The 14,059-nt window shown below is 43.5% G+C and overlaps 1 protein-coding gene across 1 annotated transcript in view; it reads right to left on the bottom strand.

Annotated features, from left to right (window-relative positions):
• GALNTL6 (polypeptide N-acetylgalactosaminyltransferase-like 6) overlaps positions 1 to 14,059 on the bottom strand; it is a 934,188-nt gene that overhangs the window by 57,812 nt on the left and 862,317 nt on the right. The window contains exon 7 of the mRNA XM_019534615.1: positions 10,796 to 10,913. Coding sequence (XP_019390160.1) covers positions 10,796 to 10,913 — 118 coding nt within the window. The remainder of the gene's footprint in view (positions 1 to 10,795; positions 10,914 to 14,059) is intronic.

Here is a 14,059-nt window from a genome sequence, read left to right as displayed (position 1 = left end):
AGTAAGCATTGTAATATGGTCTTGGATACATATTAATTGTTATTGCCATTACTGGAGTGAATGTATAGGGAAAATAGAAATATCTTTCAAAAAACTGAAGCACCGAGATATTTGAGAAATCAAAATAATAAAATCTACTGTAATCTTGCTATTTTACAAACGGATTTATAATCCTCCATGTGCAAGTATTGAGAATTTGAGCAATTCATCAAGACTGAAATCCTGAAGTCACTGGGAACTTTGTCATTGACTTCAAGGAGCCTGGGATTTCACCCAAGGCATTTTCTGCATCGTATGATTTAGGATGTCCATTCATATCTTAAAGACTCTTTAGTAAACACAGGAAATGAATTTCTTATCTTTTATCTCTATATAGTTTGGAAATTACTACCTCAAGGCTCCATTTTTCTAACAGATGTAAATACAGGACACAAACAGTGACTTAACTGGTGATTTGGAAAGAGAGCTGTTAATCAGTTTAGTTCCAGCACTTCACCAGCTTTAGAAAGTTTATCACCTGCCAAAATGTATCAGCAGCATTCCATATATCTTTTTAATTAAAAAATGGATCTTGCGGTTATGCCGTTGTAAAGATAACATTTTGTATATTATTTCTTATGTAAAAAATAATCTGGAAAACCATTTTATGAAGAATTAATATTTTTGAGACACAGATATGGCTCCCTCTCCTTCCACAGCCACCTAGTATGCATGTGCACTGATTCCAAAATAGCAGTTAATCAACACAGTACTCAGAGCTGTGCTTATTGTTGTCATCTGCAGCGCTATTACACAGAAAGAGCCATGAATAAAATGGAAGCATATGGGCTCCTATAGTTCAAGGAATAAGTTTCAGGCAAACTTTGAAAACTGAAGTTTTTTCCCCCATCCTTCCCCTATTCCTTACAATTCCAGACTCAATTCTGTAACTACTCATAGTGCTCTCCTTCCCACCAATGATTTGCCCACAGTAACTTTGTGAAAACCTGTACCATTTGACAACACTAATGAATTACACTGTAGCATCATTTTATTTTATTAGATATTTATCTCATTCTTCTTCTGGAATACAAAAGCTATTCTCTAGCCCAGTCCTTCTCTCTCTTCAGACACCTCCTTTCTTTCTCTTATTATGCCCGCACTACACCTTTCCTGAAGACAAAGCTGCCTTTGACCCATTTGCCTTTCCATCTACCTGATCTTCCTCACACCTTTTTGCCTGTCCTTGAACTCTAATATACATAAGGCTGATGTGTTAGTATCTTTAGTCTGTTGTAGTTGTGAACCTTTTGAGCCTGAATGATGATCCAGGAGTATCTTTTAATAAACTGGTACAGTGCAAGACTGCGATGAAGAATCAAAGGTGGCAGGCATGCAAAACATTTACTGCAGACAAGTTTTACTTAATTTCAGGAGAGAGCTGGAGTGTATTTATTTAGCATTTATTCAGGAAGATGTGTTGTTCTCTGGTTGCAATTCAGAAGTAAATACGCACTGGAGAAGTTACTCTGGTGTATGTGTTGTACATCTATTGCCATTTTCAGTATCACTCCACAGCATCCATTTGCTCAATAAAAACTGGCTATCCCGCCAACTTGTGGCTAGGTGCTGTACTCCTCCTACTTCAGGAAGCCTGCCACCCACTCCTTACTACAGAGTACATAGGAACAAAATATGCAGCAAATTATTACAGAATAAATGTGTCATACGTCTGCACCCTCGGGGGGACACAATGATTGCAGAAACTTAACAGTTCACACCGAAATTCCCAAATTCCTTTCCATTAAAGGAAAAGGTCAGGGTGATTTAGTAATCATTCATAATTCCTCCAGAGCATACCATATTTACTCAAATACAAGATGACTGAATATAAGAGAGCCCCCCCCCCCCCCCCCCCCCAATTAGATTTTATATGAGGAAAATGAATAATTTCCTTATAATTTTTCAGGTATAAATATATGGTGGGAGAGCTCACATGACTGGATTGCTGTCATGAATATGTATAAACTGTTCAGGAAGGACAGGAAGGGGAGAAGTGGAGGGGGAGTTGTGCCTTATGTAAAAGAACTGTATGATTGCTCGGCTCCAGTACGAAACTGAGATAGGCCTGTTGAAAGTCTCTGGGTTAAGGTCAGAGGGGAGAGCAACAAGAGTGGTGTTTTGGTGGGTGTGTGCTAGAGACCACCAGACCTGGAGGATGAGGTAGATGGGGCTTTCTTCAAACAGCTAGAAGAAGTTTCCCAATCACAGATCCTAGTTCCCATGGCAGACATAAATCACCCTGTCATCTGCTGGGAGAGCAACACAACAATCCAGAAATTTTCTGGACAGTGTTGGGGTCAACTTCCTAGTGCAAGTGTTAGAGAGGCCGAGTAAGTGCTGTGCTCTTCTTGACCAGCTGCTCACAAACAGGGAAGAATTGGTGGGGAATGTAGATGGGCATGGCAAGTTGGGCAGCAGCAACTACGAGGTGATTGGGGTCAGGATCCTGAGGAAAGGAAGGAAGGTGAGCAGCAGAGTAAGGACTCTGGCCTTCAGAAAAGTAGATCTTGACTCACACCGATGGGCAGGATCCACTGGGAGGCCAGTCTGAGGGGGAAAGGAGTTCAGGAGAGCTGGTTGTATTTTAAAGAAAACTTAATGAGGACGCTTGAGTGAACCAACCCAATTTGTAGGCAAACTAGCAAGTATGGCAGAAGACCAGTTTGGCATAGAAGAGAACCTGTCAATGAGCTAAAAAGCAAAAAGGACACTTACAAGAAGTGGAAATATGGACAGACAACCAAAGAGGAGTATTAATCTATTGTTCAGGCATGCAGGGATGAAATCAGGAACACCAAAGTGCAACTGGAGTTGCAGTTAGCAAGGGACATGAAGGGTGCCAGAAGGGTTTCTATAAGTATGTCAGCAACAAAAGCAAGCTCAGGGAAAGCAACCTAGTGACAGAAGATGTAGAAAAAGCTGAAGTACTCAGTGCCTTTTTTACCTCAGTCTTCACAGGCAAAGTCAGCTCCCAGACTACTGCACCTGGCAGCACAGTTTGGGGAGAGGTAAGCAGCCAACAGTGGCAAAAGAACAGGTAAGGACCTATTTAGAAAAGCTGGACATGTGCAAGTCTATGGGGCTGGACAAGATGCACCTGAGGGTGCTGAGGGAGTTGGCTGATATGACTGCAGAGCCATTGGCCATTATCTTTGAAAACTCATGGTGAATGGGAGAGATCCTGGATGACTGGAAAAGGGCAAATATAGTTCCCCTCTTTAAGAAAGGAAAAAAAGGAGGATTCAGGAAACTGCAGACCAGTCAGACTCACTTCAGTCCCTGGAAAAATCATGCTGTAGGTTCACAAAGAATCCATTTCTAAGCACCTGGAGGAGAAGGTGGTGGTTAGGAAGACTCAGCATGGATTTGACATGGGTAAGTCATGCCTGACCAACCTGACTGACTTCTGTGGCGAGATGACTGGCTCTGGGGATGTGGGGAGAGCAGTGGATATGATATACCTTGACTTCAACAAAGCTTTTGATCTGGTTTCCCACAACATTCTTGCAAGCAAACTGAGGAAGTACAGGTTGGATAGATGGACTGTAAGGTGAACAGAAAAGTGGCTGGATCATTGGGCTCAAAGGCTAGTAATCAATGGCTCTCTGTGTAGTTGGTAGGCAGTATCAAGTGGAGTGCCCCACGGGTTGGTCCTGGGGCCCATTTTCTGCACTATCTTCATCAACAACCTAGAATATGGGATAGAATGCACCCTTAGCAAGTTTGAAGATGACACCAACCTGGAGGGAGTAGTGGATATGCTAGAGGGTAGGACTAGGATTCAGAGAGACCTCAATAAATTGGAGGATTGGACCAAAAGAAATCCCATGAGGTTCAAGAAAAAGCACAAAATGCTGCACATAGGATAGAACAATCCCATGTACTAGTACAGGCCAGGGGCTGACTGGCTAAGCAGCAGCTCTGCAGAAAAGGACCTGGGGGTCATAGGGGACAATGATCTGAATATGAGCCATCAGTGTGCCCTTGTTGCAAAGAAGGCAGACGGCATGCTGTGTTGCCAGCAGATCAAGGAAAGTGATTATTCCTCTCTATTTGGCACTGGTAAGGCCACATCTGGAGTACTGTGTTCCCCGATACAGAAAGGATGTGGACAGATTAGAGAGAGTCCAATGGAGGGCAATTAAAATGGCTAGGGGGCTGAGGCACATGAATTCTGAGGAGAGGCTGAGGGAACTGGGCTTATTTAGTCTACAGACGACTCAGAGGGGATTTAATAGCACCCTTCAAGTACTTGAAGGGAGGTTACAAAAAGGATGGAGCTAGACTGTTCTCAGTGGTGGCAGATGACAGAACAAGGAACAATTATTTCAAGTAGCATCAAGGGAAGTTTAGGCTAGATAGGAAAAACTCTTTTACTAGGAGGGTAGTAAAGCACTGGAACAGGTTACCCAGAGAGGTTGTGAAACTCCATCCTTGCAGATTTTTAGATCCATCTAGAAAAAGTCTTGGCTGGGATAATATAGTTGGAGATGATCCTGCTGATTGGTGAAAAAAACCTCATCTTACATTTAAGTAAATACAGTATTTAAAAAGAATAAAAGTATCTTAATCTAGTTCTTCATACATACTCATTTTTAACATTATCCTTCTGACGTTTCATAGTAAGTCATCATAGTTTTTGACAGGCTGTGGTCAGGAATCTTATGAGCCAAGATATTGCTCTTACTCCATTCAGTCCCTTTTATATAATTGTCAACTATATGGGCCTAAGGAAGAATATTTTGTATGTTCATTACATTCACAGATTTGCAGAGTTGATAATGGGGGAGCTGACTGGATTCCATGACTGGATGCCTCGGTGAACCATCTTTTTAGTTTTCTGGTCTTCACACTTCTCCATGTAGAGAATTTTCCACACTGCAGGGACCATCATGGGAGATCCTTTCCACACAGTAGTAGGCCAGAGGACATCAAGCAACAACCAGCTGATACAACAAATACAGGAATTTTACTGGAATTTGAGATAAGCCTGCACCAAATATCCAGAGCTGAATACCCTGAACTATGAAAATGCCCACATTTGGCTCCTTTGTGCCAAACCTGCAGCCCCAGAACCTGGCACAAGAAGCATTGGGAAGTCCCCACTTTTATATAGAAAATCATAAGGGTTGGGATCACAAGTCGGTGGGCCCATGGGAGGGAACAGGTGAAAGGGAAAGAAATATCAACACTGTGGTAACATGCATTCATCACCTTAATTCCCCCCACTCTACCCCATGCCTCTGCAGATGTCCCCAAACAAGTCTTTAGTCCCAAAAGCAGCCTGCAGCTGCCCCAAGTCTGAATCCATCTCCTTCAGTCCACAGTCCTGGCTGACCAAGCCAGTGAAATCTCCAGCTCCACTGTTCACTCCTCTGGGTAGGTGAGGAGTGGCCAGACCCCATGTGCACGCTGCTCTCTCTTCCCCTTACTCCAGTTACAAGTTTCCTCTTCCTTTTTTTCTCTTGCCCCACAGCCCCCGGGGGTTTCTTGGAGCTGTAGTCTTGCCAGCAGCCCTTCATACTGGCTGTCCCCTCCTCCTTTCCCCCTGGTGGGCTGCGCAGCTGGGCCTCAGTGCCATGAAGACTGCTGGCTCCCTCTGGGAATCCAGCATTTTATTTTCAGTAGATTCTTTAATTTTTTTGCATCAATCTTCTGTTGAAAAGATTCAAACCCACATCTCCCACCTCTCCAGAGTATTATACCCCTGTTTAGGGAATGGGTGTTGCTTGTCAATACTATGCCACTTTGCTTAAAATAAGTCATTAGAACAGGAACTGGAAAGCCACCACTTAGACAAGTGTCCCAGCTACCAGGATACAATGGCTCTTCATTTATCTCTAGTTCAATAACTATTTAAGAATTTTATACAATACAGAACGACCGCAACAGGATATGGAGAGATACCCAGCTCAGACCATCCTACAGCCTGGTAATTATGACATGATTCGGGAAGGCAGGAAATGAAAGTTCAAATTGGTTCTCTGCCTGCTTGAGAAAAAGTCTTAGGTCTCAAGCAAATGCCCTACCCATCAGACAGTAGAGCATGCTGGGGTGGGGTTTCCCTCTGTGGGAGCTGTTCTGCTTCATATAAAATCCATCAATATTAACTGAGCCAGAAAGCGAGAGAGAATGACTATACAGAATACACTCTCAGCAGGCAGGACATTTGTGTTGCAGTCCCTACTTCAGTGAATATTTAATTGCTTGTGATGTGCAACATCAAAAGGAGAAAATGAGAGTAGGCTTACTCTGAATACATTAGAAGGCTGGTGGTTAGGGCATTCTCTGTTAGGGGATGGAATAAAGCTGTGAATTGAGGCAGAAGGAGGAACTGCATCCAAGTCTTCCAGAACTGTTGAATTCCTTAACAACTGTGCTGTTACATAGAGTGGGTGAGAAGTCCATCACCTCCTACTCCAACTGCGTGAATCTAGCCCTGAAAATTGTTTTCCAGCTGATTTTGACCTATTTTGCAAACAGCTTTGGAATGATGAAAAATGCAGTTTTTGGGGAGAGTTCAGTATATATGTATCCAAAAGTATATTTTTCCCAAATTCTCTCGCCTTCCCTCTCACTCTTCCTTTTCCCTTTTCCAATGGATATAGCAGTCTGTCTGCATAAAACTTCTCTCTGCTTGAGCTCTACCAATAGAAAGTTACGATTCCTTCTGGACTAATGCTGCTTAAAGGGTTTTTCCCCCCTAATACTAATAAGGAAGGACAGGGCCCCTAAGGTCAACAAACAGTAATGAGATGAATGAGGAGATGTGACTGAAATGGGACCCAGTGTGACACTGCTGTCTCTAAAGAATCTGTCATTCGAAGAAAACAGGCTGGGGCAATCTAGCATCTGAACTTCCAGTGCCGTTACCATGGTTTCTATACAAAGAGGAATGGATTGCATTCCAATTATATTCTTCACAATGACAAATAACAGGAAAATAGGAAATGGACAAATACAATTGTAGGTGACCCAGCAGAGATGTGACAGATCCAAGGGTCAGTTTATATTTGCCTCTCTGAAAATACCTAAATATACAGAAGTCTAATTACTGTAATGTGTCCTAAACAACATGATCTAGTGATCTTGTCCTCCAACTTTGTTTGTTATGATATAAAGCTGATTTGAAGTAACATATGAACCACACAGTGAATGTGAGTTGTTTTGTTGTTCTGGAGAACCCCCAGAAGGACAAGCTGGTAGTATGGCATACTGACTTGTCAGGGTTTTTTTTCCTGTGCATTTCAGTCAGTAGTTTGTCTTTGCCATCATTGTTTTAATCAGTGCTGAAACTCAGATGCAGCCAGATGGACAATATAACTTATGACTGACATGCTTAATTTTGTTAAAGGAATGTCACTGGGTTTAGAATTCGATTTAGAGTTAGGTTAGGAAGATCCTAAAGGAAAATATGAACTCTAGTTTCAGATCCAATTTTAGTGAAACATGGTTGATTAATGTATTATATTACCATTTCCTGAAATTCTGTCTGTTAGCTGAAGGCTGTTATGGCTAGGTACAGAGGCTACACTTATTGCATGGTAAGTGCACAGAAAGTACTCTACAGCCATAACTGAGCAGATGGTCAGGGTACATTGAATGCAGTAAAAATGGCAGATCCTGCTCTGAGATAACCCTGGATGGATGTAGTATCAGACTTTAGCACTGTAGGTTAGAGCACCGTAATGAACATTTATACCATATCCGACTGTGACTCATGTTAGGTCTCTTGATCCTTCCAGGCAGCTGAGAGCCACTGTCTGGTATTATTGTTCAGTATGCACATTCCATCTACCCTGTCTGGGCATTTGGAGAGATTTCAGCTTTCAATTAAGTGCTGTGCTGATTGCTGGATGCTGCATTTACACAGAGGGCTGTCCAAGATGGTGATCTAGTACAGTGTTGTTTTGAAGTGTACATATTCAGATCTCACTTTGTTCAGCTTGACCCACACTTCTCTGTCAAGGTCATACCCAATGGGGGACTTGTTTGGCACTTGAACGAGCTATCTGGGCCCAGGAATGCACTGAGAAGTTCCAAGACTGAGGTCTCCAGATGGCCACCCGCTGTCTCAGGCAGGCAGGCCACCCTCACCAGTACGGAACTGAGAAAGTCACAATGCCAGGATAAGGAGTTTATGCACAGGGTCAAAGACCGCTTGGAATACAGCTACAACACCCCTAAGTGCCATCAATGCTGCCTTCTGCAGGGAGACCATTGCCCTACTAGGCAGGAATGGTAGGGCAGGCTGTGCCTTCAACTAATAGACAGAGTTTCAGGAAATGGTAATGTAATACAACACATTTATGGTGACAATATGCTGCGTACTCCCTTGGCATGGAGAGCTCTGCTCTAGGGACTCCTCACTGGGGCAACATTCATGACTGTCCCACGGGGGTAGAGGGGGATGGCAGCCATGGGGGGAATGCTCCATACTGTGCATTTATTGGGAGATGCTGGGGGGATGGCATGAATGCAGCAAGCCCCTGGAGGATGGGGGGTATGGTGACCGCTTGCAGGTGGCGTCAGCAGTGTTGGCAGTGGGGGCATGGCAGCGGCAAATGGGGAGTTCCTGCAGGCAACCACAGCAGCGTCAGCGGTGGGGATGGGCCAAGCAGGGAGCTCCCGCAGGCAGCCACAGAGGTGTTGGCAGTGGAGGGTGGTGTGGGTGGTAAGCACCAATCGGCACTTGGTGACCACCTGAGGATGCTGCCAGCAGTGTCGGCGGCATCCAGTGGCAATCAGGTACCACCTGCAGACGCCAGTGGCAGTGTTGGCAGTGAGGGGGAGGGGGAGGCACCGATGGCAGCATCGGTGGTGCTTTTTGCAAGAGGTGCACCACCAAGCTCAGGGGGTACATGTGCACTCACTACGTGTTGCCACTGGGGGACAGGGAAGCCCAGGAATAGGAGATATTGCATGTGGGAGCTGCTGACCCATGGTCCAGGTAGTCAGGAACACGTTCAGTGGGGCCTACTCTGGGGAGCAGCATCACAGGGGAGGGGAAAGGGACCAGGTACCTGAGATCTGCTGCCAGGGCTGGCATTGACTCAGCTCACCTTTTAGGACCAACTCACTACCCCAGCCACTGGCAGTTATTGGTATAGGTGCAGGGCCCCAAAGAGGTCCCAGCCCAGTCCCCAAAGGGTGCAGGAGTACTCAGAACGGGGTGGGGGGGGAAGGGGGAGAGGGGTCGAGAGGCCCACCAGCTCACCGGGCCAGGCCACTCTGTGCCCAGGTCATGCTGCAAGGGAGCGGTTCAGCCTCTGCGAAGATAGGCAGCCCTCTGGGCTCCAGTCCAAGTTCCAGGCAGGCAACCTTCTACAGTTTTTTTTTTATTATACAAATGCAAAGTTTGGCTGCAGCAACGTTTAATTAAATCGAGAGGTGGCAGTTTCACATGTGGCATTTCCCCTGCTACCCCACGGTTTCGTGTTTCTTAACTTGGGTCCCCACAACTACCCACACCTGTCACTGTACCAATGTCATAACTGCCCGGTGCAGCCAGGGTATTTCATCACTCTCTCAGTGTTAACTTAGAAGAAGTTTTCAAGTTCCAGAGCAGGCAATGTTCCACAGGTTTTTTTTTTCAAATAAATACAGTAAAAGTGTGGCAGCTTCAACATCAAATTAAAACAAGGCAAGTCCCTTCCTTGGGCTGCACTTCTCTGCAGCCCAATGCGTGTCCCTAGAGGGTATTGGGAAGGGACAGGGGAAAGGGGACGATGCCTGGGCAGCCTGGGTTCTGGGCAGCACTGCCCAGGATGTAAGGCCAGAGAAGCCTGGGGCTGGAAACCCATGGTCTGGTGTATCAGGTGCAGGTGGGCAACTGTCATGTCCCCCCCACCCCAGCCAATCAGGGGTGGCTCTGTCATTTGGTTCTGCTTGGGAGTATTTGGCAGCTCAGGGAGTCTGCAGGACATGCTGGGAGGTGTGCAAGAATGTCCTCTACCTTCTGGGCTTGGACCACCCAGGAAGGATCCAACCTCCCTGCCCCCCCAACCCCCATAAGGGCTAACTTGCTCCAGCCCTAATCTTAGTAATCTCAAAAGTTAGAGCACTTCCACCTTCTTGAATACCTGTACTTAGCCTCTATAAAGAAGCCACTAGATAGGTGCAAATAATTGATTTGCATACACAGACTAGATTTGTGCAGTTAACCTAGGCAGTACAAAACCCCACATACAATTAGGAAATATACTTAAAAAATCTGGCATTTACTATGGCACTCCTACTGTAATTTCTATGTGACTGACACATGGGGCATATAGTCTTATTAAGGCTGTAAATGGACTTAGGCAGATAGCGTGATTCTGGGTTCAAGTCTATGAAAATATATTAATGCATCTGCTTTTGTAACACCCCATCATCTTACCCTTAAGACTGAGTCACAAAAAAGCAGGGAGGAGGAGGAACCACCCACTTTTTGCATAAACTGTCTTTCAGGGACTTCAACAGGGTAGAACAAAATCACACTCAGACATCTAAGTCCACTTAATAGTTTGAATACTTAATAGTTTGATTAGAATCTGGCTCATGATTGTATGGTGCACTTTTCCCTGAAAACAGTGAAAATACCTTATAAAAGCAAAAGAATAATTTTATGGAATGAAGTTAATGATAGCAAGAGTCAATATGTGTAAAGACATAACAATAACAAGGCATATTCAAAACTTGGGGCCAGACTGCTAAAACGTGGATCATACCAAACAGAATAGGCAGTATATATGGAAGTAACTCAATGACTTACCTTAAAAGAGATTTCATACTGCTCTCCTCCCCATATTTCTAAACCTGGATCATAGCCGCCCAGCTCCCAAAACCACTTTCGGTCAACGGCAAACAGACCTCCAGCCATAACAGGAGACCTGGAGAATGATTAAAACAAATTGTAAAAGACAGGCACAATCATGCCATGGTGGAAAAACTGGAAAGATTGATAATGCACATTGAAAGATACTAATGAGGCTTCCCACAATTATCAGTATGGTTTGCAGGCCAGCATGTATAAGAGATACTATGCTACCACTACCACCTTGACACCACCAAAAAACCAGGGTGTTCTGCATAAACAACAGAAAGGGATTTTTTTCACCGTGTTACTGAGAGTAAACACTATGGTAAGTAGATATTTTAGCTTTTGCTTCTCTTGTCCAGTTTGTTTTCCTAAGACTACATTAGATTTTATAGTAAACTATAGGGGTTGTATTGAAAGGCCACATTTTTGAAAGACAAATGGTGCTTTCCATTACAAGCTCACATTTTTCAAAGTGTGTAGTGGCTCTTTTTTGAAACAAAGATATAGTACTTAACTGGTGAAGCCACTTTCTGTAACATACATATTAATAGGTTTTTGCTTTTATTGACAGTTCCTACCTCAAATATTGACTGTCTCTGCCACATATGAATAAATTTAGTGAAGTTATATTAGAATATGTGCCCTGGGCATTTTGACAACTACAATACATTTTCAATTCCAACCAAAGTAAATCTAATTACAACATGTCCCTTGCGATTTCAAGTTCAAAATAATCAACACACAACGTCTACTTATAGAAATAAAGTTCCATGTAGAAAACTTATATCTGTCAAGTGGAATGAAATTGCTGGGGAAATACATGTTCTCTCAAATGCTTTTACTTGCCATATCTTTTATGATTATTCTTCCTGACACAGTGAATAGGTTATGAAAAAGGCAATCCTCTCATGATTCAAGGAATCCCAGTCAGATTTCATATGCATAATTTAATTAAAGGCTTTCATGCCAGAAAGTAATTGGCAGGTATTTACTGTAAAAGTTACATTTTGCAACAAGGGCTAATCTATAGATTTTATAATATAGGATAAAGTAGCTCTTGTTACTTAGGTGTCAGTTCATAAAAGTTCAGAACACTAATCACAATTAGTGAAACTACCAAACAGCCAGGCTATACTTTCTGGCATACACTTTTCAAAAATTGATGTTTCATGCAATTTTTTTGGTTCATTCTTACTCCACATCACACTTTGACATTTGCTGCCTTGCAGAAAGATTTGATGGGAGAGGCACAATCAGGACAGCTCTCTAGTTTCCACTGGAATGGGACCAGCAATGAAATTATTTTAACTTGATCATTTGGTATAAAGTATGCTCCATTCTGCAAGAAGTTATTCTAGAATAGATTTTAAAATGTCTCCAAAGAGTGAGGCAAGTGCCTGGTCCCACAATCCTTACTGATACGGAAAATCTCTTGGTAGGCAGTGGGAATTCTCATTTGGCTAAAAGCTGCAATATTTGGCACAGGGAAAGGGAATCAATTGCTTATCAAATAAATCATTTCACACAAAAGAAATGTTAACCACAAAACTATGTTTGTGGAATTCATATTATATTAAATGTTTAAATTATATATTTTTAAAAGGGGACATGCTTTGAGGCATGTGTGTTATTTGCCCCTTCTCCCAATGGACCTGAGATCCTGGATACTAGGAAATCCTAATGGGTAGGAACTTAAAGATGAATATGAAAAAAACTTTCCAAAATAAAGTACTGCATACAAGTTCTGGCTATAAACCAGGATATGTAGTTTAATTTGTACCAGTTTTCTTCCATGATGGAAATGGTGCAAAGCCTAGGAGTGACAAAACTAAAGCTGAGTCAAATAAGAAGGGAATGTTGGGCTACTTGTACATGCCACGGGGATTTAATTCAGTTTAATTCTCCCTAAATTGAAGCAGTGGGTTTTTAAAAAACCCCTTCAAATTAAACTGAAGTAAATCCCTGTGGCATGTACACAAGGGTTGGGCCTGATCCTTACCGGTGTCCCTGGCGGCAGGGGGAGAGGGCAAGCTGCTGGTGGGCTGAGCAGTCCCTAAGCCACGATGAGGGGCAGTGCTGCCCTCCACAGTGGTGGTGGCACCCCCCAGGTGGCATCCACCTGCAGGCACCCGGTCCAGGCAGTCCTGGGGGGCACCACAGCCATGGAGGGAAGCACCAGGCCCCCATGCAGCTCAGGCAGGCAGGCTCCATGGAGGAAAAAAAAGAAAAAGATTAAGCTCGGTGCTTTTTTTTCCTTTTCTTCAGTAGACGTGCCTACATGGGCTCCCTACACAGCTCCTCAGCTGCACAGGGCCCAGTGCTTCCCTCCGCAGCTGTAAGGTAGCAAACTAAAATACCTCAGATATGTTTTATTTTGCTACTTTCCAAAGTCATTTAACATGCAATACGCCGCTGACAGTGTAAACAGATGCGCCATTAAAATGGTGCAAAAGGGCATTTAAACGGCTTTAAAGGCCAATTTTGTGGCGTATACAAAGGCCCTTGGTGGCAGAATTCTCAAGTGAAAAAAATCAATTGAAAGAAAAATGGCTAGTCATAGGCTTGAACAATGATTGGGTGGCATAAAGAGAGGCAAAAAAAAGGAATACAGTTGGAGCTAAGAGTGTAGCCAGTGATAGACTTTATAATGAACTAAGAGGACATTTTCACCAAGGCAAGAGAACAAAGGACAATGGGATGGTTATATTATAAATGAACATGGTATACTTCAAACAAATGGAGAACTGATTAACGAAGTTTGGACTAACTATTTTATAAGAATGATGAATCAATTGAAAATAAGTGAAAGAAGTAAGATCTATGGCAGAACTGATCTATGGCACAACTGATTCCATACAAGAAAAAGATGTTGAAGAAAAATTTAGAAACATGGAAAAAGAGAACAGCACTTGAACTGGATGAAATCAGTTGGAAATAGAAATCTTCAAAGTATCATCATAGAATCAATGAGTTGGAAGGGACCTAGACAGATCATCGAGTCCGACCCCCTGCCATGGGCAGGAAGGAGCACTGGGGGTGGGAGAAGTCATAAGACCCCAGCCAAGTGCCTATCCAGTCTCCTCTTGAAGATTTCCAGGGAAGGTGAGAGCACCACCTCTCTGTAAAGCCTATTCCAGGCTCTGGCCACTCTTACAGTGAAGTAGTTCTTCCTAATATCTAACCTAAACCTATCCTCCCTCAGCTTGTGGCCATTGT

The sequence above is a fragment of the Crocodylus porosus genome, unplaced genomic scaffold, assembly GCF_001723895.1.
Source record: "Crocodylus porosus isolate Cpor-Errol unplaced genomic scaffold, CroPor_comp1, whole genome shotgun sequence".
NCBI lineage: Eukaryota > Metazoa > Chordata > Crocodylia > Crocodylidae > Crocodylus > Crocodylus porosus.
Note: the sequence above shows the minus strand (reverse complement) of the source record. Positions and strands in the feature narration are given on the sequence as shown.